Below are 27,175 nucleotides of genomic sequence, written 5' to 3' on the forward strand. Positions count from 1 at the left end.
ACTTACTGATAATGCTATAATGTTTTTTTTTTCTGTAAGACAAAAGAATCGCTGTGGAATGATTCTTTCCACTGTGACATCACTTTACGGGAATTTTTCTCACAAATTAAAAATATCTGCTCATTCAACGATGTCAAATGTTAATAATTCTTGATAGACAAATGGATAACAACGCAAACTCTCATTGAATAATATGGGATTATTAAAAGAAAGTTCTCTGTTTTTATAGATTTCTCTGTTCTCGCTACATATCAAGATATGATTGACAGCGCAAACAGTTCTGTTCATACATCCGCTTATTTGTTTGTAATCGACTAAACAAACCTTCTTTCACCACATAATCAGTAAAGGTTAACCGAAAATATTTGAAAGCAGGAAACAATCAAATCTTTTGGAATGTTATTCACGCATCGAATAAATTGAGCTTTAATTCCGACTTATGTTCAATAAAAGGGGCAGGAAGGCTGTGATTGCAATGTATAGTGCGCGGATTCCTCAGTTACTGTCTCAAAATCTCAGAAAACTTTATTTTTCTGAGAAAATCTTATTGACTACAAAAAAGTCCTATTCTACGTTTTAAAAAAGATAAAGTCTCAGGCATATCAGTCCGTATGGGATGTGTCAACGAGTTTTGACTTCAATTCAGAATCCCTGAGGTTTTGTGAACGCGTGTTCGCCTACACAATCACATGCGAATAACTTGCGGGGCCCAGCCGACGCATCAATTCAGTGTTTTTATCCTCCCAGACGAGTGCAGTATCAATTTCCCGATCACGAAAGGATGAAAGGCCGAGTTGGCTCTGGGACGGTTTCGAACCATCGGTCGCGCGCGCGTGGTCTTGGTCAGATCTCTTACAGAATCCGCTGCACCCGCGCTTATTCTTTGTTATACTTCTAGGAATAAAGGGGACTGTAACTTGAGAGTCGAAAATTTCAACATAAACTTTTTTTGATAGAATGTTGGAATGTCTTCTTGAAGGACATAAAAGTTTATCACAACGGTATTTTTTCTCATTTTCTGCTTCTCTTCACTGCATAACCTCACTTTACTGCCGTAAATACGTGATTGTTTGAGCAGTGACACATCATCATTCGTCATTCCATCCATTGCACAAACCTGCTGCTAAGTAACTCTTGACAGCAACCTCGTGACTAACCCTTCATGATTTTCTCTCCGTTCTCCTTTTTCTTTCTTCTTTTTCTAACTTCTTTATGTCAATGAATTTGTGCAAGTTGAAACGCAAAGGGATGGTTAGCCTTGATTATCTGATGTAGCTATCTGCAGATTTAGCTACATATTAATGTATGTATTTGTATTTGTATGTATTTATTTTTTTATTTACTCATATATACATTTATTTATTCGAAAACACCTTAATTGTGCTGCAATAAAGGCCAAGAAAGAAAGGAGAGGGCTCCAGCAACTTCTGCTGTTCTTGAAGGTAGACTGTAGAGAAGAAATAGCGACTGTGGGGAAATTGTGAAGAAAAATTGCTTGAAAAGGCAGCATTCTAGCTAGCTAGTGTCACAAGAGCGAAAAAACCTGAATTCCTGACTGAGAACACGGATCAACAAAAATCTTCTGTATGTCTGTTGTTAGAGATGTACTAGGGGCGCTACATGTTGTTCGTGATCTCCGAAATAATGAAACTTCAGGCCTCACTCATAGCTAAAACAGTAAGCACAGTCGATTTGAATAGCCTATTCTTCTGTTGTTATGTTTATTTTATTATTTCTGCTTTATTTCCATACCTATTTATTTCTCTTTTTTAACATAGATTTCTTTTTCGTTCGGGTTATCGTAGTTCACGAGTTTATCATCAAGATGGCTGTCTAGGAAACAAAATCACACGGGTCTTTAGAGGAATCTATATTTATTCACTCTTTTTGTTTTGTTAAAAGTAGAAGACGAAGAAGAGAAGAAGAAGCAGAAGTAGAAGCACAATTTCCAATAAAATTTATAAAATATTCCATCTGATCTTCCAAATAGATCTGAGCAATTTGAAAACTAATCACATGGTTCGAAAAAACTGCAGCCGGGTGAAAAAAGTTTTTTAATTGATTTCCTTGAGCTGTAGCCAAGATTGGTATTGATCGTCTTTATTAAACAACGGCTAACGTTGAAAACGTATTGTATGTGAGATCAATTCTTCAACAAATACTCCGCTTTTTCGTGTTCTGTCGAAGAATCAGCGATTTTACTATACGCCTAACGAGCTAAAAGATCTCTACATCTTTTGAGATATTTTTAAGCGATAAAGAATTGGGCAGCTTTCCCCTTTCCTTGCTTTCTGCGATACGATTATTATTCGAAGCCTCATTAAATCCCTAAACTCCTACCGAATCCACGAAACATCTGCCAACGAATTATAAAAAGAACTATACGGACGCCACATCTGGTCAACTCTTGACATTTTTCCCGTTGAAAAAACGTTCTGTAATTGCACCCTTAACCATCCGTTGCACCTGGCTCGTACACAATTTCGTTGGGACCTTGATTCCATCTGGATTTGCATGCTGTTATGTTAAACTCTCAAGCAACTAATGAGATCCCTTTTCCCTGTTTTTTTCCACTGAAGGCATTCTGTGAATCTCTCCGAGGGCCCACTATTTTGATTTGATTTGGATTCGCTAAAAAAAAGCTTAGAGTAGCCATTAACTGACTGCACCAGTACAATTTTTAAAATCTTCAGGATCCCTGTGTTGAATCAGTACAAATTTTAAGCATAGTTTACCAATTTACAAACTACGTCCGTCAATGTAACCACATATTCCTCCTTTAACAAGGCCATCACAGAAAAAATGTCTGCAGTCAAACTTCGACTGTTCCGTCTCGCATGGGCGACTGGAGTACGGGATCGTCCATGCGGAATTGTCTTCTCTTCTGGTATTTTCGTCTCGTTGCTCCCATCGGCGATTCAGCTGAGAACTTTGATAATTTTCAGAATGAACATGCATCTCTACAGGTTCTCAGAGGATTTTTTACTTACTGTTTTCTATCAAGAGAAACGTTTTCATCTATTAGTTGTCATTTGAGCAATTTTTCCTCGTATCAGGAAATTCACTCGATCCCTAATGGAAAATATTTCCTTGTTAATTCCTCTAGGCATGAGTAAATGTGTCTTTATTTTTTCCGTAGAATACAGAAACCATTTCTGAAATCCTGTAATTTGTTGAAACGTCTTCCTCAAAGGATGAGAGAAATTCCTCAGCCAAAGGTTCATAAAGTTGCTACCTATTGGCTCAAAACCACTTAATTGATGTCTTGGAAGAAAACAGTGAATTTCGATGAGCTTGACTTTACTTCCAGCAGTTTATCACTTGATTGTTCCAAAGAGAAGCAATGATTTTTTTTTTGAAGATTTGGAGGTTCTTTGCATGAGTATGTAGTGAAATTTGCGCCTGGAAAGACGTCATTTGCCTCGTTTTCCCGCTCAGAAGCTTGAAACTTTTTCTTCTGTGGAGAGTTCTGTTCTTTCCTATCCTTTCCTAACCGCCATACCTTGAAACTTATAATTAATCACTAGAAGAGAACTTCTTGAACATTACACTACATTGTAACCGTCTCTTTTCTTATTAACCAGTTTACCAACTATTTCTATAATAAATTTATGTGTCTGCTTTGTGGGCGATTTTTATGAGGCCGACAAAAAGCTAAAGTGCCGATCAGCTGTTTCGCTGATCCGGCAAAATCAACCATCCACCTTTGTCCTCTCATCAATCTGAGCGTCACTCCGTCTTCGCACATTTTCATCTCCGACCCGAATCAGAACCAGGTATACAGTTGTCTACAACTTCCAGACATATCGTATAATTTGATGAAAAAATTGCGACCTTCCCGCTGTGTTCCATTGCACTTCTGATAAATGTACAGTAGACGTCCACACGATGGTGGGACCTTCCCTCCACTCTTCTGCTGGAAGCTAACCAAAAACTGCACCGCTATGATGCGATCGTAATCACCTTTAGGCGGTAGAAAACCGCACCGCATTACAAGAAAATCGCTTGCGCGAAGTTGCACCACGAATTAAAAGATTTTGAGCAGGCATACTTTATTTTCATCAACAAAGCACCGCTTGCTCCTTCGGCAGCCCACAGTATTTCTGTGCACCTCGAGACCGCCGCTCCCACCCATACTTTTGATATTGGGACCGAATCTAGTACCAATACCAACATTGGATTACTTTTCTATTCCTACTGCTTTCTTATAACGTCTGCTCATCGAACGAACTGCTTGTTTAGCTTACAAATCAATCGTTTAATCAGTATTGACTCTGCGACTATGCGCCTTGGATGTTTATTTTAGGCATATGATAAAAACCGTTGCTGTGTCAATTACATTCGCGCGGAAAGTTCCAAGATTACGTATTCGATGAAATGATTCATCTAATCGTTCTACAGCTGTACAGTCATTTCGTGCCGCCGGCTACCGGCCTCTCAGCCCAGCATCACTTCCACCATTACACTTGAATAAGCATCTCGTTGAAAGATCGAAAACAGTGCCCGCAAATTTCCCGGATTCTTTTTTCTTTTGCTTCGAACTAAATAGCAATACCACGAGACTTCTGTATAGAGATTAATGGCGATAAAAATGTGATTCTTTGTACTAACGGTGTAAAGAAGTGATTTCATTCCAACAGTTGTTCTTAAACCGAGTCGATCGCTTTGTTCACAATTAGGAAACCAAGAGAATTATTTGAAGATACAGTATCCATGAGATTTTTGTATTATATTTCACATGTGAATGTAGAAAAATTGTGAAAAGAAAGCTTAATGTCAACGTTAGAGACTCTGTAAGACGACTATAAGAAAACCTAAGCTATAAACTTTTTGGTACCCATAACAAATGTAGATTGAATTATGTAAAAAATAACACTTTAAAATAATAACAATAATGATAATAATGCAGTTAAATAGTGAAAACGAGGAAGATTAGCTGTGATACATATGTTGACTCATAAGACCGCACTGCTTGTCTACTATGGGATTCCAAGGTTCAGTGAGTGGGATCTATAGAAGACAGAAAAATTTCATTAAGAACGCATTGAGAACGTTACTTCATTGCACCAAAAATTACAGTAAGAGTTGAGAAACGCGTCGCGGCTGTGCCAATCAATAACAGTGCAAGAGTTGGGCAAAAGTCAATCAGCAAGTCTTGAAATCAGTGAACAGATATGGAAATTCATTAGGAAAATAAAAAATTGCAGCTGATTTTTTTCTCAGATGCGAGTTGTTTTTTATCAACGTTTTCACGAAGAAATGCAACGGTTAGTGGTTGTACTATATAATTTACGTGCATTTACTATTGGACTGTAAGAATCTTCACAGCAGATTCCCTTTCCCCCTAAATTTTAACACAATCAGTCCTAATTTTATTCACCAAAAACAAATGTGAAACAATGGAACGAAAAAGATTCATAATCGACACGAATATATTATTCTTTTCCGCTTTCCTCAAATAGAACGTTCGGCTCACCCACGAGGGGACGTAAATCATAGCCGTTCTACTTTCCCATCGTGGACTCTCAGCAACATACAATGTAGACTTGCGTGGCTATCCATCCTAGTGAACGGCAGCCATTGCAAACCGCGACCACTATCCATCATGCACAAGAGTGTCGACGCAAAAAAACGTCGAGAGATGCCCAGCTATCGATGATTTCCATCGATGTATTCGCACACCATCTGATTCATCGTTATCGACATCGGCAGCTGAAACATTCCATCCATACGTGGAATCACTGGGTGATCGTTCTCAGGCTCCAGTGACGACATCAACCAATACATCCGCTTCTTTCATCTCTTTCATCCTTATTTTCTTAATTATTTTCTCGTGCCTTCATTCCCCTCTTCTTATCTCACTTCCTATTTCAGTTCTTGTTCTCCTCTCTTGAACAAACTTCTGAGGATTAATTATTGATTAGCTACTGGAACATGATCCTCTGTGAAAAAAAAAACTTTGCAAAGATGTGGAAAATGGAACGTCCAAGTCATGATCACATCCCCATCACGTGCACCAAAACTGAACACATCTTGTAGACTCTTTGTGAGTTCATTTATCATTTCCTTTCCAGATTTTTTACCGTAACAGCTCGATCGATGATACTGTAGCTAGCGATGTTCTGACGCCTCAATGGTTCTAAGAAGTACTAGTTATTCACTCTTCTGATAACGTGTGTCCTGAACGGAAATAATTCACTCTTGGTTTTAACATTATGGGTCGCATAAAATCTACAAATTATAGCACGGCAAAAAAAGCAAAACTGTGTGCCTACGAGTCCATGACTTCTGATACCGTTCAAAGTTTTTCATTTTCCACTGTTTTTCTGACTAGCTGTTGAAAAAGTTCTCATAATCTCGATCATTTTTCCACAGGCCCAATTGTAGGGGAGAAATTCTCTGCGAAGCCTCAAAGGTAGAAAGAAACAAGAAAAATATTTGAGGAGATAGCGTCAGAGTGAAAATGAAAAATTTCACTTTGCTGCAGTACGGACACCGGGACTTTGCTCTTCCTTTTTCCTTGTGGGGGGTCTTTATTTCCCTTCACCGTTACCGTAATAGGAAGCCACGGTTGAAACAAGCTGATACAGTTGTTGAAAATAGTACTATGGAAAATAATGTAGACAGCAAAAAACTGACCTGCAAATGTGCGTAAACGCTCATTTCTCGATCCATTGTCAACGGTTTCATCATGGATGTCATCCATGAGCGTTCAACGTGTGCAACAAAACACCCATCATCCGTCGAACACTGGTTATATATCACATTGAAAGAGAAAAACACGGGAATTCGTTTCACTACCCTCAAATAATTGCCTCTGCTTATTTAATTTTGGTATTTTTTGTCAAGTTTTTTCTTCGACCTTGCACTCTATTTTCCATGACTATTGAGCATTTTCTTATCTACTGCGGCTGTAAAATCAGTCGTTTTCCACAAACCGCTGTTAGGTCGACGCGTCATCAGCAAGGAAAATGTTCGTGATATGGTGTAATGTAGACATTTTTTCTGTGCAAAACTGCTGCCATCTTACCTACACTGTTCTCGTGTGTTGTGCCCGAGATCTATCACCTGGTAAGTTAAGATCTTTTGAAAGGATTTTTTTGGAAAGTGTGACTATGCTTTCGTTTTCTTACTTAATACCAGGACCCATTTGAAAACCACCGAATTTTTTTTGAAGTTAAAGTTAACCAAAATCCATTAGTGTCTATTTTGTAAAGCTAACTTTCACATTTATGGGTGGATTATGAGCAATCCAGCTTTATGTTAAGTTTTTAGCGCGTTATTTACTGTAGTTAAAGAACGTCTTGTTTTTTGAGACTATCTCGGACCATTAGTGATTGATGGATGTGCACGGCTGTGAAGTTACCGTATCACTGTCATTCATTCGTCGCGATTCTTCACACCTTTAATTGTTCCCAGCTTTTTATTTGAGTTTTAGTCGGTTTCCCGTAGATCGCATCAAACTTCCCAACGCTCCGTATTTTTGACTTGATTTTCGCACCTTTTTTGACGCTATTGTCCTGAAGCGGGAAGATTTCTACGCGATGGCTTAAAACGTCGTGCTCTGTTGGTGTCCTCACTTAAGGTACTGTAGTTCAGTAGTCAATGGTATTTCAGTAGTTCCCAGAGAAAAGAAAAAATTATATTAACAATTACGGAGAGACTTGCACTTCATTCAAATAATTTTTTTGATCTCAGCGTAACGCTTATACTCATTGTAGAATATACACCGATGCTCAAGAAAGTACGGCAAAATTTGGTGAAATGAAAGAAATTATTATATTTCCTGATCTAAACAATTAACTTTTTTTCTTTTGTAATAAACATTATTCCTAAGCAGTTTTTGTCATCTTCTAATATTTTTGACTCCTGAAATGGTTCGATTTTTGGTTAATACAAGGAATAATCTGAGAAATATTAAGTTTGGAAAATTCGGTTGGTCGACGTCGGCACATTTTTAATGGGACATGGAACGATTGATTGCTTCCATCATTTTCCAGGACTACAGTAAGACTGCACTGGTCCTCTCCTTCTCGTGCTATTTATCACTGAATGGGTGTGCTGCTACATTGTGATCGGTAACTAGTGTTATAATACACTGTTTTGGTTCAGTGGTGCATCCAGAATTTTAAGACCAGAATATACAGGCGTATGTGACTTCACATCCTGTACTTTGAAACTGAATTGTTAGAAGAAGAAAAAAGTTTATATGCGTCCTTTAAATTTTCGCCTAAGTCTAACTTCAGCAAGTCACATTTCCAAACAGGACCTCTTCGTAAGGGACAGAAGCAGGATTCATGCATTTCCTGCTCCGTCACCATTCCGACCAATAGTTAGGAAAGCTCAAGGATCTGGCCGCGCACCATTCAATTCCAATTCAATGGGGTTTAGATTTCGGGAACTGTAATAGGGAGCTTTTTTTTCAATTCTCAGTCCATTTTAAATTCAACGGTTAGCCCTGTACGAAATACCCAAGATCTTTCCCAATGAAGTATGTAGCGTTACTTTTTAACGGGAGATTACCGTGGAACAGCAGGACTACAGTAGGACTGCACCGGTCCGATCGCCTCTTCCTCGTACTGTTTATCGCTGACTGATAAGAACTAAAGCAAACTTTGGAATCGTTTACATTGTAACTTTAGAAAAAATAAACAATGCGGAAAACAAAAGGCAGCTGAAAGCTGCAAACCACTGCAAATCGTTCATATCGTAAAGTATACGAGCACTTTATAAAGTCGCTCCTTCCGAAAACCAATAAACTCTTTGTTGAAAGCGTTCATCGTCGTAATCGTTATTAATGAACGAGAAAAATTTGCACATAAAAATTCTTTTCGGGTTTCTGCGCCTACACTTTTCCTTGATTGCAAATTCGTGTGTAATTTCCATCGGATTAGTGTGTTACACTGTCGAACTATTATTTTTATTTTCAACACTGTCATCATTTCGTTATCACATTCGTTTTTTCAACGTTTCGTCGTGTTGCCATTTCTGTCTTCAACCACGCGTTACTACAAGTATCTCTCAAGAGTGCAGCTTGTTGTAAATTTGACATCTAAAATATTGCCGAGATCTTTTCTCGTTCCGAAAAAGTCATGTTCGTTTTTTCTTTTGTTTTCTTTTCTCTTTCACACTCCGTCTTTTCAGGTAATGGACGTGTCTGCCCCAGTGAGACCGCCCTCGTGAGTTTTTTTTTATTACCTCTCTACAGCACTATTTTTTCGCTTGAAAATCGGGGAATTTTTGAAATTATAGGAGGTATTGTAGTCTAATTCCACTCGAATTAGTTGCAATACTTTCCTCTCTCGGAAAAAAAGCCTCGACTAAATAGCGGAAATGTCCTGACTCTGTGGACAATTTCCGAGCTTTATTTCCGAGCTTTCCTCCTTTTTTGACTGAATTCTACTGTCCTTACGGGTCACGACGCTGCGCATCTAAGACTCCTGCTAAGGTCAACGGGAAAATTTCAGCCACTCGCGCCCTACGCAAGCCTATTACGTGCCGCGTCGTCTTCTGGAGGGCGGTCGCGGTCCGCATCCGACAACTGACGGAAAACCTTCGGAGACCTTCGTCGCGGCAACGGATGCACCGCCGAACAGCACAAAACCACGATCCAACACTGAGGTGAGTGAGTCATCCGTGATACATCTGTGTTTGCGAGTACGGTGCGATGATGAGCTCCAACTATCACACAGCTGATTCTGTGCTGACCTTTTTTCCCACACCGCTGCGGGAAGTTAACAGCACGCGAACGCTGCTGCATTCCGTGGATTGTTGGGGACCGCCCACTTTCAATGCGTCTATCTATCGGACCGAGACAACTGATCGCTCCGATTGGTGGAGCCCCTCCCCCTTTATTCTCATTTAACCACAGAAACATCTTCGGCGCTGCCAATCCTATGGTTTCCGAATTCAAAAACTAAACGAGTTCAACCCTCATTATACATCTGAGGCTTCCTTTATTTCTGGAAAATTCCAGAAAAGAAATACTGTGGACAATGAGTATGTGACATAGAGAAGTTTCATTTAGAGCACACACTATCGTTTCCACTCATTGATCCCATAACAGTAAATCATTGTTTCAAATCCTTTCCGTTCAACTGCAAATTATTTTTTCGAACAATTTATGACTGGCTGTGAAAACCGACCAGTGGTACCTGTGGTGGCACGTCATTCTGTGGTCCTGCATATCCTAGCACTTCCAAATCTTTTCTTTCTTCAACACTGAAATTTATTTTTAGTTGAGTTCCACCGTTTCTCGCTTTTCATGGAAAAAAATGCCAACTGATAGTTGGCTATCATTAGATCTATACGGATTTTTTTTTCTCTTTCTTCTTCACTGCCTCTAAATGGTGAAAATTCAGGTTTTTTCTTCAATTACACGCAGCAAATTTAACAATTCTAGCATTTCTATTGTTACATATTCTACTGCAGACAGGCATAGTGAACACTAACCCGAATCCAATGGATTTATTCAGTAATTTTCAACCAGTTCCCCTTCCCCACGAGTTATTTATTTCTAACCGCTCTAGATGGGTCTGTGTTCTGATCATCCAAATTTTCCATGAAGTAAAATTAGGAATTTATCCAAAGAAGCCTATGACTTTCAAAATTTGACTTTTCGTATTTCGACACTTGCTCCTAATGAGCACTCATTCAGTGACTATACCAATAGTTTGGGGTATTTCACCCGACCTCTTCCGCTTGTTCCTCCATTCTTCCTCGCATTCCTAGTGGATCCAACAATCTAGGAAAAAAAGAAGAAAATAGGAATGCAAAATACAAAATGTTGTAATAGCCCAAAATAGTGCTAAACGGAAAAAACTCAAAAACGCATGACTCGTCCTTTTCTTCATCAATAACCACTTACCAGTAATAAAACCAGTTTGTCTTGTACTTGTTCAGTTGCTTGCTAAGAACTCCAATGTAACCAATCATTGACAGAAGATCCATAAGAAATTTCACGAAACGGGGAAAAAAGCACCATCGTCGAGAATTGCTGTCGCGACAGCCGAGCGAGGACTGCTCCACATTAATTGATCGTTAAGGTGCGCACACCGTCAAGTAAAACCGTAGTGAAGACATATATTGAACCACGTCCCCTGATGGCCGACCTCCTTCCGAAACCCGATTCTCTCAAGGTACGTCGCCAACGACTTCCTCCAAAATTCGCCTCCTTTCGTTTTAAATTCGATTCTGTTTCCTCTGCAGGAGAAACGTCGGCCACCACGACTCCCACAGCAGCCTGCTGTCATATCACAGCCATTCATCCGGCAACCACCTCCACCGCCACAGCCGTTTGCGCCAAGGATCGTTAACGGACCTCGAGGACCACTTTCCAGACCAAACGCATTCTGTCCATTGCCGCCTCCGCAAAAAGATATGTGCATCTGTGATCGTCCAAATACGCATGTGATTTGTAAGCGGTGAGTTATTCTCAATACTTCTTTACCAACTTCTCAATACCTATTCTACTTGGTGTCGTTGGCGCCAGAGATTTACAAAAACCTCCAATTCAAGGACATATCTTTCAAGTAGCTCAGAATTGCTTTTTCTAATGCGCCTCACTTGTTCGCTTTGCTTTTATTCCGACTTTGATCATCATAGGATGAAACATGTGCTATGATCAATGACTACACATCTGTACAGCTTCGAAAATGATGTCAACGCAGAATAACATGTAATAAGGCCAAAACGGCATTAGGCACGGTGCAATTGCGTACGCGGCCTCTCCCGAAGCGGTGCGACGGAGCGTAGCGGTTAGCAGCGACCTCACCACCGACCACTGGAACTGCTGGCACCATTCATCGCTGCAGCTTGCAACGGTACCAGCTCGGTTCAGACTGCTGCCTCCACCGCGCCGTTTCGAGCGCGTAAGCAAATGCGCCGTGCTTCATGTCGTTTTTATCCGACTATAGATTGGCTGAGGCAGTTTATAACTTTGCATATTGAAATTAGAATGTTCTCTGCTTCTTTTGTTGTTGTTGCTGCGCTTCAATCAAAATTCTGCTTCGGTGACGCATAGATTAGATGTGCTGCTGCATCTTCCAACCTGTCGACTACAACGATGCCCAATAGCAAAACTATCAAATCAAATCAAAACTACTCTGTGCGTGTACAGTCATTGCAAAATCTTTAGTCAAGAAGCAACACATGTGCGCATCTTTGAGGTTTACACGTGATCCTTTGCCCGATATTGCACCATAAACAAGTACGTGTTGGCTGGACTGTATCTGCGCCTGTAGTTGGGTCAAAGCCACATGAATCTGTGTGCAGTTGCGTTAGCAGCTTCTCCGCGTCGCATCGAGCGCATCCATTACGCAACTGCACGAGCTTCATGTCGTTTTGACCCGACTATGAATGCTGTGACAATTGCGCGAATGTACCTAGATGTAATTTGAAGCTGCTGTGCCACGTCTGACGTCTGTGCATGGACTTTTCCGAATGCCTGGAGATTACAGACAGCACTTTTGTCAAGGGATATAACACCTATGGACTGGCCAAAACGTGCTGATGCGCATGCGTCAGCGGCTGCTCTCGAAGCGGCGCGGTGGAGCCAGCGGTTCCTTTCGAAGCGGAACCCTCGTTGGCTCCACCCAACTCTGCACTTTGTGTGGAGCTAGCGAGGGTTCCGCCTCGACTGCAACCGCTGGGTTCACCGCGTTTCTCGAGCGCAACCGCCTACGCGATTGTGCTAGGCCTCTGGTCGCTTTCACCCCACCAACTCTTTTCGGCTTTTTTTTTTGAAGTCCCCTACAACAAATGATTCTATCATTAGTTTCTTAGTCCTACATTGATGTGTGCAATACGTCATATCACCGCAGTCGATAGGAGATGGCATCTATGCGATACGCATCGTAGCTCGCAGAGGTGCTATTGAGTAGCTGACGCGCATACGAAAGTGACGCATGCGCCAGTGCCCCACATACGCTCTGCTACCTCAACCTTGTTTGTAATTTTCAAGAGTATTCCTCTTTTTTTCTGAGCACTCTGATCCTCCTGTGTTGAAGTGGTTGATTTGAAAGCTAAGGTCAATCAACGAAAAACTGTGTTTGCATCAATGATAATCAATGATATTGCAGTAGAATGAAAAGACGTGGAACTGTAAGCGGCGTTCAGAATACTAAACAGAAGAAGCGCAACGCGCCTTCGATTGTGGTGAAGTAGATGGAAATTAAAATGTCCAGCAGAATCTTTCTTCGTTAGTTTTAGAGCCGAAGAGTCGCTAAGATTTCATTTTGTAGGAATTGGATTTCTGCTCCTTTTTCCCAATTAAATTGAATTGTTTCCATATGCAGTGATTAGGACTACAAAATGTAGTCGAAGCAAAATCTATCTCCATGGGAAATTGCGCAAAAAAAAAAAACAGAATATAATAGAGGTAACGAAAAGTTCCAGAAAAAATGAATAAACGAGCACCAGAGAGCATCAAAGATTATCAATACCGGTTCTTTTCAATAGCACAATAGACGATGGGATGAACTTTTGCTATTCTCCGCGCATTTTCTCCGTGATTGTGATTTGTCACAAAATAAACGAGCAATTGTCGATGAGCGAGCTAAAAAAAAGAATTCATTTTATATATTGCGTATGACGTGACGCACTGCACAATAATTTTGAGAAGATGCTGGATGAGGGCTTTTCAGTGCGTGTTCTTATCGTTCACCGATGAAAACGTACATTAGCAAGTAACACCTTTTCACGACCAAAATTATAATTAAAAGTAACTAAGGCAGTAGTACAGGGCTGACGCTAAATGTGTTCAACCGGACGACCGCGGCGCACTTCCTCTCTTCCCTCTTCCTTGCATCGATCGGTAGCACATCGCAATCACACGACTGAAGACCTGCAGTATATGTAGGATGAATATGTGCCGTTAATAAGTTTCTTCAGATACGATATTAGTTCCCCACTGTTCTATCATCAAAAGGAAGAGCGGTTCTTTCAACATCTAACAGACATAATTCCTATTTCAAGCACTTTGTAAACTGAATTTCTCGAAAACATTGAACTCGACCTCAGGATTCCCCCTTGTATTCCCCCAGCAAAAAAAAAATTATTGGAAACGGTTGGATTCTAAGCGAAAATTGTATTTGAGCTGTAATGTTTAAGTTTAGATTTTTTGACTGAAAGAAACTGCTTCCTTTCAGAAACTTGACTGGAAATGTCATTAGTAGAAAAAATCGATTACTTTTCTATGTAATTTCTGAAGTGAGCTATAAATCACATAGCTTTCGCGCTTCATTTTTTGTTGTCAATAAGTGTAGCTGACAGGATGCAGCTCTTTTTTGCAGTTCCACAGTTTTCTTTCGTGATTACTCTCAATTTTAGTGATTACTTCTAGATGTGGTTATGAATGCATTGGACGAGTTCAGCTGGTGTGCGACTTACATCCAACATCGCTCTCGTTGATGGATATGCGAGAGTGCGGCAATCCCATCTGTAGGAGTATACAGATCTTCGAAGCTGTCTCGTTCAACGAGGGCGAGATTCTACCATAGCCGTAGCACCTCCGCGCCATACCACACGGGTAAATGCATGACACACACACACACACGACAACGTATGACTTCAGTTCATTGTCGAACTGTTTCCCCTCCCTATTCTTCGGCAAAATCGATTGCTGCCCAAAGGGCAATATAGGTATTTCTTAGCGCTGGAAAGCATTGATTCTGTTGTCTGCGTAATTTCGTACTAAAGACGAAGATTAACATCCTTGATGGATGTGGTATGGGTTTTTGTTTTCTTCTACAGAATTTTCACACTATGTGCATTTATTTGTTGTTTGTATTGTAAATTGTTTCATCTGTGATCCGTAGCGACGCATAGGACAGTTGCTCCTCAATTTTATTTCCTTCTAATTATCCGCTTCACAATATAGCTCATACATCAGCGTTGTACATAATTCAATGATCCATCGAGGAGAATTTTTTCTAAACAGATTTTACTGCAGATATTAATATTGGAATAAAATATTAAATGGGAGAACAACAAACTCTTTAGAGGATGAGGCAGAGACAGCACACAGTAAGTTAAATGATGAACAGTACAATACAACACAAACTAAATACCTGCAAGTTAACAAAAGTGGAAAACAACAGCGCTAAACAAAACTTTTCGGAACAGATTCATCCAAAAACTTAGTAGCTGATTATCTATAGAACGTTCTTCCATACGGGCTGACGCTACGAGGCCTGTAAAAGAAAATTTAACAAGCCACGTCTCACCAATCACTCGCCTCGGGACTACTCGACTACGAAACCCGCAGGTTCCGAAGTATAGAAAAATACAATTGTACAAATTCACGAAATTATTGATCGCAAACAAAACCTTACTCTTAACTATCCCTCTAATTATCATTCACCTCACTCCACTTCCATAGTCCATTCTCTGTCTGAAGGAGTCTTCAGCAAAGTTTGAATACGACTGTGCAAACTGAAATAAATCACAACTATACGAGTAAATCAAACCATGACCAAACAGTAGATTCAAAGTAGATTATGTACGGGAGGTATGGAAGAATTCCCACGAACCGCTGGACCAGCGCCAATCTTTGGATATGTGATGCGCTCTACATGAGAAGATGACGGGTAGCCAGATTTGCGCGGACTGAAAGAGCCAAATGTAGCAGAACATAAAAAAGGAACAAGACGGCTACAAATGAATCAGTATTGGAAATAAGCACGCAGTTATTGCACCTGTCACCGAAATCGTTGAGCGGCTCAACAAAACCACTAATATCTCTGATTGGTGCATCCCTGCCTCCTGCATAGCGACCAACTCCGAACGGTTCCTCACCATAACGAGGGCCACCAAACGGTTCTTCATGATGTCTGTAACAAAAATCGCTGAACGGATGATTTTCTTATTTTAATCTTATCTCCGCAGAACTCTCATACTATTGATAAGAAAGGCAAAAATATGACGAGCGAAAGTCGATCCAGAATCGGAGCTTACCGGGTGAAAGCTTGATCAACCAAAGAAGGCATTTGACGAGCAGCAACATCGTTGTATGAGTTCATGGGCATATCCTAGGCAGAAAAATGTCGATGAAGGTAGCAAACTGCACCAAAATTAAACCATCTGGGATCAGGAATTGCGTTCAGTTTCAGTTTAAAAGTATTCAGTTCAGGCCGTACTATTGTCACTTACAGAATTCAGCATAGCTCCCATTGCAGGTCCAAGTCCGAGTCTCTCAACTTGTCTTGCTGCTTCAAAAGACGAGGAATTATCATGTGCAGCTCTTCGCATCACTTGTTCTAACTTATGCATATCCCTAAAAAGACTCGATAAAAGGCACTGCATCGCAACATTCCAGAACTAAAAATTTACGTACTCTTGGAAAGGAGGTCTAGACCACGGAGATACCTTGGAAGGACCATTTCTTGGAGGAAAAAGAGGTGGGATTTCTCTGATAGGTGCCTGTAGAAAGTAAAAAAAGTTAAGAAAAACCAAAGGTGTTTGTGTTGACTGACGAACTCACATCGTGGAAAGGTCGCACCCTCGGACGGAAGCGGTCTCTACCGTCCGATCTGCCACCAAAGAAAGCTCCTGGGCCACTGCGAAAGTGACTGGTGTTTGAACCTCGCCTTTGTGGAGCAAGAGTTCTCCTCCTAGATGACACATTCTTCGAACCAGACTGTGGCCCTCCAATTTTCTTGGGAAACGCTAAATATCAGATATCGCTAAATGACCCAAACTATAAGATCTCTGCGAAACTGGTTTTACTGCTGATAACACGAAGGAGCAAGGGTAATGTTACATGTCGGCAATGTTTGATCAATAAAATTATTGACTGAGGTGTTTGTCATCTCTTTTGGGTGACAAGTTGGTGACAGGAAAAACCACTCCCCTTTGCATTACTTACAAAACGGGGAACAGCAGACAACAAAAATACCAGAGAGGAGCCCTCGGAGTTTCCGGTAATGCATTGAATGTGCATAGAACCCAGCACTATCAAAAACACAACGCGGAAAGCTCAGATGATACCACAGAATCTACGGTCCCTAATGGCTTTTTATTTCAGAGCCCACTCCTACTAGGTCAGCTCAACTGTGGGTGGAGAAAAACCACCACACAGATAAACCTTGGTGAGCAGCAAAACCCGCTAACCAATACAAGTCTGGCAAAAAAGCCTTATCTGTTTCAAATTCCACCGAGCTCGCAAGCGCTGGGATTTCACCAGCGCTATATGTGCATACATACAATGACTTACTTTTTGCATCATTAGATTCCAAACGAGGTTGCTTTGCGGCAACGCCGCCCTCTAATGTCGTTGATGAATCAGTATTTTCTGCCGAACGCTTTCTGAAAATTCGACAACATACATACCATCACAATCCCTTAGGGACACTGTGCGACGGGGGTCACTTGACAAATGGCCCCAGACATCGCCAGCGTGAGGTGTGCCAATTAAACAGCACAGACACTGGATTTTGTGTGAAAGAAAGTTGCACCTCTGAGGCAATATTACAACTTCACATCACACAGTGAACCAATCCACCATAAAATGAATCAGATACCACTAAAACTTCGTGAGAAAATAGCGGACATTCTGCTAAACTCACGACATTAGTTTTCAAAAAAAAAATACCATTCAGAAGAAGCCGAAATGATTGACGAATCTTTACATGACAAAATATAGTGTCATATCTCGAAAAACTCGAGCCGAGCAACAATGCAACACTATATTAGACCCATTGAATATTTGAGTTTCACTTCACTTTGCCTAGCAGCAAACGTCACAGCGAGCATGAATGCAGCTTTGGGGTTTCATTTTATAGTTTACTCAAAAGTAGAGATAAAACTTCAAGTCATAATAACTTCTTTGTTTACATGCAAGAAACAATGGTCGACCAAAATACAGCATCTCAATGCAAGTGCAAATTACAGTCTTGCATTTGTCCGACCATGATCAGTAGCTCATCTAACTTTTGAGAATGTGTCTAGAATGATTCGATACATTGGGTGCGTCAAAATTTTCGCTACACAATTACCATATTATTGCATCATCACATCAAATGTATTCAATATGTTGAAAAAGGTTCCATTAAACATTTCCTACGTATTTTGCATCCTACATAGTACATGAAATGACCACAAACAGAGCTGTCCATGGGTTCATGCATCTGCGCAGTCTAATTTATTTCTTTCTTCTATCTATTTTTGAGTGCGTCATCAACAAGTCGAGCATCCACTACAACGCCAGACGTATACACGCAAAACAACCATAGTCGGGTCAAAACGACATGAAGAACACTGTATCTGCACGAGCGGTCGCGCTGGACGCGCTTTGCTTGGAAATTTGCCAGATTTTGCCAACTGACGTCATCCGGATTGGTAATGGCCGCAATTTTCTGGTTGTTTTCATATTTCTCAATTTTCTTTCAGATTTTTTCGTCTTTTATGTGTTTTTTCCGCATCTTGGTTATGTTTGCTGCAATAGCTTTTGTTATATACATCTATATTGTACGTGTATTGTTCTTAAGTTATAAGCAGCTATAAGCTTAAGTTAAGTTGTACTGTTCTTGATCACGTATCTATTTTTATGTTAAATACTGCAAACATAAAAAAAATGCGAAGCAAAACAAGGAGCAAGGAATGAAAACATTATAAAAGACTGGCGCATTGCCATACACAGACAGCTCACAGAGGATCTGCGAGCGGTCTGTGCATGGGAATTCTCGTAGTTCGACCGCTCGTGCAACTACACCGTACTTCATACCGTTTTGACCTAACTATATGTTCGCGCTAGAGATGAGTGCTTGAGTGATACTTGAATGTTACATATTAAATAATTTAAACACGAAACACTGTCTAAAGTTTACGTTTGGTTCCAAAGCGACCATGCGACATTGCAGTACTTAACGTTTAATTCTGGCACAAAATTAAATAGTTCTGGCAAAACAACGAAGAGTCGAAATGGATCACTGCAAAGAGTAGTATTAAATATTAAGGTCCCACTCATACAGCCTGTAATCAACCAAATCTCAGGGCGGCCAAAGTAATGTGGTCCGTGTTTTTTTTTTATTTTTTGGGTGGCAAATGAGAAAACGACAGCGAATGTTTACGTCCGCCACTAGATTTTATAACCTTTGCAGTTCGGAAGCTACTTTGGGTGCAAAAAAAAGATAATGGAGCGAATTAATGTATCGGTATGGTTCTCACGTTTAGGAGAAGTCTCACAATATTCGGAACTACTTAAAGCCATCACCCCACGAATCTGGGGTGGTACGGGTTTAAGGTGGATTACGCCTACACAGGGTCGTAGATTATGGGGAGGGCGATCCTTTCTAATTGCCGTAAAAAATGGCCCGGAAGATGCGGCGTGCACAAGGCTGGCGCGCTCCTGTCGGACTCGTCGTAGAAAATAGCGCCCCGGAACGCTAGAAGCCGCATCTTCGGGGCTATTTTTTACTGCAATTAGGAAGAAATAGATGGAATTACCCTTCCTAGCATAATCCACGACTCCGTCTAAGCATAACCCACCTGAAACCCGCACGCCCCCAACCCTCCCCCCTAAATTCGTGGGGTGATGCCGTTAAGTATCTGACTAAGATTTATGAAAACCAAAAGCTGCAATCTCTCTACTCAGTAATGTCAGTGGGTAAAATCCTCATTCGAGAACACCGTAATGCTGCTACAGACAACGTGCACAAAAATGGCATGGTTGCCATGATACAGCTGCGTTAGTCCATTTCGCTAACGCACATTTACAACAGAAAATCGCTACAAAAAAAAGGACAGCACATCATCGTCCGACTGATGCAGAGTGCCCCGTACACGTAAGGTCAAAGATACAACAACAAAATTCATCGCAAGCGCACTAAACACCGAATAGTAGTAGACACATAAGAATAGAATTTCCTGGACGGAAATTAGCAGGACCATAGGTGCGATAGCCAGGAGCCGGACTCTCCTCAGTTCAAGGGGATCTAGCTCATGGGGTGCAGCGCAAGTGAGGAGGATCCCTTCGACGCCCGTCCAAAAGTGAGAGGGGTTTGGTTTTTCGCTAACCGTCCAAGAGTGAAGGGATCCCTTTGCCAAGCATTCAAAAGTGAACGGCGTCCTTTCGCTAACCGTCCAAAAGTGAAATGGGTCGGAGCACCGGCTCCCACTATCGCATATATGAGCAGGACTACCGCAATTCAGTAAGACCATCATTACTTTGAAAACAACATACTCAAAACCAACTTCACTGACTCCGGCCCCTCTTTTCTGCTCTCCCTTCTGTTACAAAATACAGTCATTTCAAACAGTTAAGCATTTGCAAACTATGACAAGTATCTGGTACTTCAATCCCTTTTATTTTCCTTTTCGACTAATTGACATCGCGAATAAGCCAACAGCCAAGCTATTCGGATTCCATTTGGCGAGCCTACAACAGTACGCTCAAATATCTACCTAAGAGTAAGGAAATCTTGCACATTGAACATGCGCAAGTAATGTAAGCTCAACAAAATTGATCTGTGGTGGCTAGCGAAACGCAACCAATAATCACAAACGTGGCACTGCTCATTCCTAACCTGGGCACCTCCAGCACGCAAATTGCGTTGGGGTGGCGCTCACGATCTTTGCTAGGCCCAGTTCATTGCTGAGGTAAGCAAAGGTCCCCTCCCAAATTCGAACAGGTCAACTACTTAAAGGCTTACTATCATCAATAGGCCACGTATAGCATTTGATAACTTCAAAGGCAGCATACCACCAAAGTGAAGAAGTTGCCACGCGTAAAGAGAGGTAGAGGTGTAGCTCACGAATTTGAACGTGATCACGCTCATACTCGGAACACCAGCTCATCTACTTTTGGAGATATCACATCGCCAATGTGGCATACGCTACCTTCAGCAACTGCACTACAGGGCAGTTCGTTTATAACCCAACTGTCTAGCTGGCCATGTTGCTGCCTACTTTGACAGAACGCTGCACTTTTTAACAATTGTTGCTCTTAAAGGTGAAATTCTCCACTCTCTTTCCTTCCTGAACAAAGAGATATTCACAATACAATTTAAGAAGAAGGGAAGTGGTTTCTGACGTACTTCTTCGAGTTATCTCCCTTCTCATCGTTGGTATTCTTCCCTGTACTCGTCTCTGTTTCGTTCAACTTCTTTCTCTCCTCCCTCCTCTCCCTTTTTCTAAGCCTCTTTGCAGCTCTTCTATCAGCAATGTCCGCTAGTGTGACCTAAGAGGAGAACGAAGTAAGATAAAAACCACTGAAGATCTAAATCAAATGTAACATTCTGAATAATGAAAGAATTCAAAACGACTTCTGACAAACCTTCTCTCCAGATTCGTAAAGTTTTCGCAATTTCTCTCTGTTCTGAAGAATACAGTGCATTTATTCAACGCCACTACACATTTATTTGATACACCAACCTCAAGAATACCTTTGAGCCGAGTCTCCTGAGCTTCGCGGACTTCAGGATCACACGAAAAATGGCTAGAGAGAAAAACAAAGATGATCGACCATTATTAGGTGGACAATAATCACGCAGAAGGAACTCACTCTACAATCAATGTAGGATCGCCTTTCGCTGTCGGTGGAACGCTCACTTGCAAAACAGGGACTTCCGCTTCATCCCAATGCAATGCATCTACCTTGAAAAATAGAAAAAGTGTTTCTACTCTCTAATAGAGAAGGCAGAAGTGCAGAAAAAAACATACATTAGATCCCATGAACTTCAACTCATTTAAATAGAATACTCCAAGCTGGGTGAGATTAAACCTCACGACTCCGTCCTCTTCGATCCTAGCCATGAAATCAAACACTTCTTTGGGAAGGCGAACAACCTTTCTCTGAAATAAGATAAATTAAAAAAAAAACTTTAGTCTTGATATTAGTATACTCTCCCTCACGTTGTAGGTGCGCTTTTTCTCAGTCGTTTCTTCACTTTCCACATTGGCGGGCTTTTCAGCTTCACCATCTTCATTTCCAGAAGTGGATTTGGGCAGAGTGGACTTTTCTTCTTCCTGCAAAAAAGATTCTAACTTCCTGTCATATTCTGAATTTCTTCCGCACCGAATGATGTTCGTGAAAATCACACCAGTTCCCCATCTATCAGTTCCGATCTTTTTTTTTTGCAAAGTGGACTAATCGGTAAGAAGGATGAACGTACAATTGGACGCCATGCGTTTGGGTCGTCCGAAGATGGATTGGTTTCAGTGCTCTCTTTCTCCCCAGTGCAACCACTTGCGTCTCCACTAAACAATTTTTAAGTATCTACCGGCTAAACAAAAGCGACATGCAAAAACTCGACATACTTCTCCGAATTAACAGATTCTTTCTGGTCCTCTGTAACCTCGGCTTGGTCATCACTGTCGGTAGTTGGTTTAGCAACTTCACAATTGCGTTCTGGTTTCATATCGGCAGAAGCTTCTTCAGTCTGCAAGTATTCAGAGTTGTAAGTCAATATTATTGATTGGAAATGCGAACTGCTCATGGATTTTCCGGAAATAAAGAAAGAAGCACTAATAGCATCGTTTCTCTGAGACTACAAGAATCAACAAAATTATGGAAAGCACTTTCAACATCATCTGAATTAGTGGACTGTCGCTGACGCAAATGTGAATCAAGAGCTCTTTACATACTTTCAAAGGTTCCTGAACATGTACGATAAATTTTCAATTCAATTTTTATTTTTTTTTCAATTTTCAATTTCAATCTTGCCCGCAGAAAAATACAAACTACCACGAGTATTACATGGACGCACACGTTATCACAACTGCCACCTTTCTGCTCTTCTACATGTAAGCGATTTAACTGCTCTCCCCAACAGCTGAATACTAGCACTTTTCAATTCGATTCTTATCCTTTCGTTCAGTTTCCGCTTTTCGTTTTTTTAGGAGAAATAATCTTGAAATACGTTTGAATTTTCAAACCTTCCTAGCAAAAAGATGGTAGATGTGGTGACGTATTTCAACGGTGATACGGTCACTTCCTCTACAATTTCTAGTCGATATCATCTGATGAAAGCGGCTCTGACCACCAATTTGCGCTACTCGGCGGCACAATCTTGTCAGTGGATCTTGTCAGTCAATGTCCCAACAACCCAGTAACCCAGTAGAGCACCAGTCACAGTGTTGGCAACCTCACCACTGCTGCTCTAGCTCACCTCCACTTGCGACAAGTGAAAGAAAAGGAACAGTGGTAGAATATATTAGGGCGTTCGAAAAGTATCTGCCGAAAATTTCGCAGTAGCGCAGATTTTTTGAGATGTTCTGGAGGTTCCCGTTTTAAATATATTATATAATACTATATAATATATTTAAAACTAATTATATATACTACCGCTTGTATACACATAACGTATCTGGCTTCCTCTTCCTTGCCTATTTCATCCTATAATGGCCGAACATTCCACCCATATTAGACAAGTACTGCTTTACGAGTTCGAATCTGGGCACTCCGCTGCTGAAGCCCATCGAAACTTAAGTCAAGTATTCGGCACTGAAGCCCCTTCTGAGTGGTCTGTGCGCGCCTGGTTCCAGCACCTCAAAGCCGGAAGAATCTAGCGGAGCAGCATCCATATGTGTGCGGTATTTTGCTGCCAGTCTTGGCTGTTCGCTGTCCACCGTGAACAATGGACTGCGATCTCTCGGAATGGTGAAAAAGCTCGGATAGTGGCTTCCACATGCACGGCAACCGCCAAAGACGCCTGGACGTCCGCACTCAGCTGCTCTCAAGAAGCCGCAGATTCGACTGGCTGGACACCATTGTCACTGGAGATGAAAAATGGGTCCTCTACGTCAACCACAACCACAAACGCGCAAGGTGCAATGTCGGATCCTTTCGTGAAAGGTGAAATCCATGAGGAGGTCATGCTGAGCGTCTCGTGTGGAGTTCACGGAATCTACCGTTTCGAACTGCTGCCGGACAACACGACAGTTATTGCCGAGGTCTACTGCTCTCAACTGCAAAGACTGGCCGACAAGATCCGCAAGGAGCACCCGAAGCTCGACAACGTTCGCCTGCTGCACGATAACACGCGCCCTCACATCGCGAAGAAGACTTCCCAGAAAATTCTGGAGCTCGGGGGAAGTTCTACCGCACCCACCATACAGCCCGGACCTGGCCCCGAGTGACTACCTCCTCTTCCGATCTCTTCAGCATCACCTGGAAGAGAAGCGCTACGATGATCGTGACCACCTCGAAAATGACCTTCGGGCTTTCTTCGCCTCCAAGTCGCCAGAATTCCACGCCAAAGGAATCCGTGATCTTGTGAGACGTTGCCAGGTGCCAATGTTGATGGAGATTATTTCGTCGAACAATAAAATGCTGTTAAAAAGTTGTGTTGTTTTGAAATTTTGCCGTATTTCGGCAGATACTTTCCGAACACCCTAATAAGTCAAGAGCAAAAAAAGGAAATAAAAGGTTTGTCATTTTTGGCTCCAAATCATTTATAATACAATGGATGGATCATGTACGAGCTCCTAATGTAGACCGAGAGGGCAGAGCTGACAAGGACGACGGGATATGGCGATGATACAGCGCGTTAGGCAATAATATCATTCCTCCGCCGCTAAGTCTACTCCGATATATTGATACATAACCAACAATTTATACTTCTTAGATTTTAATATATATATATATATATTGAAATATTATTTCTTAGATTTTAATGTATATATGTTAAAATCTAAGAAATATAAATTGTTGATTATATATGGTTATATACAAATATATAAAGCAGAATCGCCTGAAGCGTTGTTGGGAACTCTGGTGGGAGCCTTATTGTTTGCATGCAGCTATATCCAATGTTAAAACAGCCGCTCAAAGCGGCTCATATCTCGACCGCTCGCAGTTGACTACGCCTGAATCAGTATTAGCATATTAGCGTCTACTTCGCCTCCAGTCTTGAGGGAGGTCTCAACTGTAGTTACCCAGCAACAGAATGGATCACAATAAGGAGATCGCGAATTTCTGAGATGGCTGTATGTTCAGGTATAGGTCTCGTTACAGTAGCAATAACTGTCCCTTGCACAACACTAATGTTCGAATACATACAGCACCTCAGGTGTTGCTAGAGTTCCCAACTCGCAATTGCTAGAGTTCGCAATTCCCACACATAGGGATGAGAGTTCCGATTCGGCTCTTCAAGTGGTGTTAGCACAAGGATAATAAGAATATCTACTTTTATGTTATTATTACTATTCGTTTATTCTTCACAGATGATGTGCACTAGATACCCACGACGATTGCAAATGTAAACACGTTGCAAACTTTATTACTGTTATTGTTGTAACCATTCATAGTTTGGTTAATTGATTTATTCGAACTGAACCGAATCTTTGAGCTCAAAAACGTTCATAGGGGACAACGACTGTTCTCAAGTCACAAACGACTTTGCCATTTGTCACATAAGTACGGCGTCACTTTTGCATTTGAAAAAGGGATAGTTTATCAACCGATAGGTCATCACTAAAAGTGAGTAGCTGAGTCAATCGACGCCCTAAAACCTCAGCATTTATCTTCGAAGATTCATGTCATGTAGGCTGAAGGTAAAAATAGAAAACAAAGCCTCGAATCATCCAAATTCTTGAGGATTTCGTAACGCAACAGCCTTCATAAAGGCTACATCGCTTAAAGGCATCACCCCACAAATCTCGGGTGGTACGGGTATTCAGGTGGAGTATTCGTATATGGCATAGTAGATTATGAAGAGGGGGTGATTCCGTCCATTTCTTCCTAATTGCCGTAAAAAACGGCCCGCAAGATGCGATGCGTGCACAAGGTTGGTGCGCTCCAATTGAACTCGTTGTAGAAAATAGCGCGTCGGAACGCTCCAAGCCGTATTCCGGGCCGCTTTTTTTCGGCAATTAGGAAAAAATGGACGGAATCACCCTTCTCTCCATAATCTACTATCCCATATACGAATACTCCACTTGAAATCCGTTCGTGGGGTGATGCCTGTAATCCAAATGTTCTCGCAAGGATCATAACCTTGAGAAAACAGATCAATAAGTGAATAAAAGTTGTTGCATGTGAAGACATTTCAGTTATTCCGTTAGATTCTACATGATATGAGTTAGCTATTCACTTCTGGTAAGCTTGTTTTGAAGGTCTAGTGAAGTCGAGGCAGTAATAGTTCCAGCTATGTCTTCCTTCTTTCTTAGTAGCTTCACTCTACATGTCATAGGTCCTCTAAAACTCACGCTTAGGTTTTAGGGGGCCCGACTGAATCACCTAGCTACCTACTTCTAATAATGATCTGTCGATTGATGAACCATCACCTCCTCAAATCCTTTTCTGTTTCCCAATTTGGAAAGCCATTTGTCACTTAAAGGCATCACCCCACGAATCTGGAGTGGTACAATTTCAGGTAGAGTATTCGTATACGGGATCGTAGATTATGGAGAGGTGGGTGATTCCGTCCATTTCTTCCTAATTGCCGTAAGAAACGGCCTGGAAGATGCGGCTCGTGCACAAGACTGGCGCGCTCCAATCGAGCTCCTTGTAGAAAATAGCGCGCCGGAACGTCCAAAGCCATATCTTCCATGCCGTTTTCTACGACAATTAGGAAGAAATGAACGGAATCACCCTTCTCTCAATAATCTACGATCCCGTATACGAATACTCCACAGGAAATCCTTTCCACTCCAGATTTGTGGGGTGATGCCTTTAATCAAGCATTTCAACAGTGTTTCACCAGAAATCGGACTTCATAACAATACATTCACAAATACAACTGGCTGGAACAAAAATTCAACCTGGATATAACAATGGGACCCAAAACCACGTATAACCCCAAAAGCGCCGAAAGGCATGTTTTAGCACAACCACTGTCCGCCAGAACCAGGCGCGGGTGTACGCGTCCGCGTACGGCAACTCCATAAGATATGCCGTCGTTCCGAACTATCACCGTTAATCAGAGACACACTTTCTTTCGACATGATATACGACAACAACAAATGGAATACAACCCACCTTGACCGCATCGTTCGCTTCATCAACAACAGCGGTTGGTGCTTCTTTTCCATCAGTCATCTTGAAGAACCTTTTCAGCAAAAAAAAATCTACCTAAACAGTTCCCAAAAAGTTTTCCAAAACAACGTGAAGAAATGTGACAACGACAAGAGAATTCTTAGGAACCACAGCAAGCTCAAGAGCAAGAAGAACAAACATCTCTAACAAAAAGAGCAGCAACATTGGGAACTGTGATTGTTAAGAATGGGCTCTACGGAC

The 27,175-nt window shown here is 41.3% G+C and overlaps 2 protein-coding genes across 3 annotated transcripts; one reads left to right on the forward strand and one right to left on the reverse strand.

Moving 5' to 3' along the window:
• Positions 1-5,992: 5,992 nt before the first annotated feature.
• Positions 5,993-14,498, forward strand: RB195_009677 (uncharacterized protein; the record flags this gene model as incomplete). 2 transcript variants are annotated; one of them, XM_064190333.1, is made up of 6 exons in its annotated part: positions 5,993-6,046; positions 9,145-9,179; positions 9,468-9,621; positions 11,046-11,138; positions 11,209-11,423; positions 14,342-14,498. In XM_064190333.1, the coding sequence occupies 6 exons, from the start codon at positions 5,993-5,995 to the stop codon at positions 14,496-14,498; spliced, it is 708 nt and encodes a 235-aa protein (XP_064047916.1). The 2 variants fall into 2 exon arrangements, with proteins under 2 accessions (XP_064047916.1, XP_013300990.1); XM_013445536.1 differs by lacking the exon at positions 5,993-6,046 and having other exon boundaries at positions 9,148-9,179.
• Positions 14,499-15,148: 650 nt separating this feature from the next.
• On the reverse strand, positions 15,149-26,977 carry RB195_009678 (uncharacterized protein; the record flags this gene model as incomplete). The annotated part of the gene is made up of 18 exons (XM_064190334.1): positions 15,149-15,191; positions 15,362-15,432; positions 15,531-15,606; positions 15,696-15,830; positions 15,955-16,028; positions 16,150-16,273; positions 16,334-16,419; positions 16,481-16,665; positions 17,213-17,304; positions 21,033-21,175; positions 21,272-21,313; positions 21,370-21,433; positions 21,500-21,591; positions 21,658-21,789; positions 21,850-21,963; positions 22,110-22,194; positions 22,255-22,376; positions 26,918-26,977. 18 exons carry the CDS (start codon positions 26,975-26,977, stop codon positions 15,149-15,151), a joined length of 1,740 nt encoding a protein of 579 aa, XP_064047917.1.
• Between the last annotated feature and the right edge of the window lie 198 nt (positions 26,978-27,175).

This window comes from Necator americanus, chromosome III (genome assembly GCF_031761385.1).
Source record: "Necator americanus strain Aroian chromosome III, whole genome shotgun sequence".
Lineage (NCBI taxonomy): Eukaryota > Metazoa > Nematoda > Chromadorea > Rhabditida > Ancylostomatidae > Necator > Necator americanus.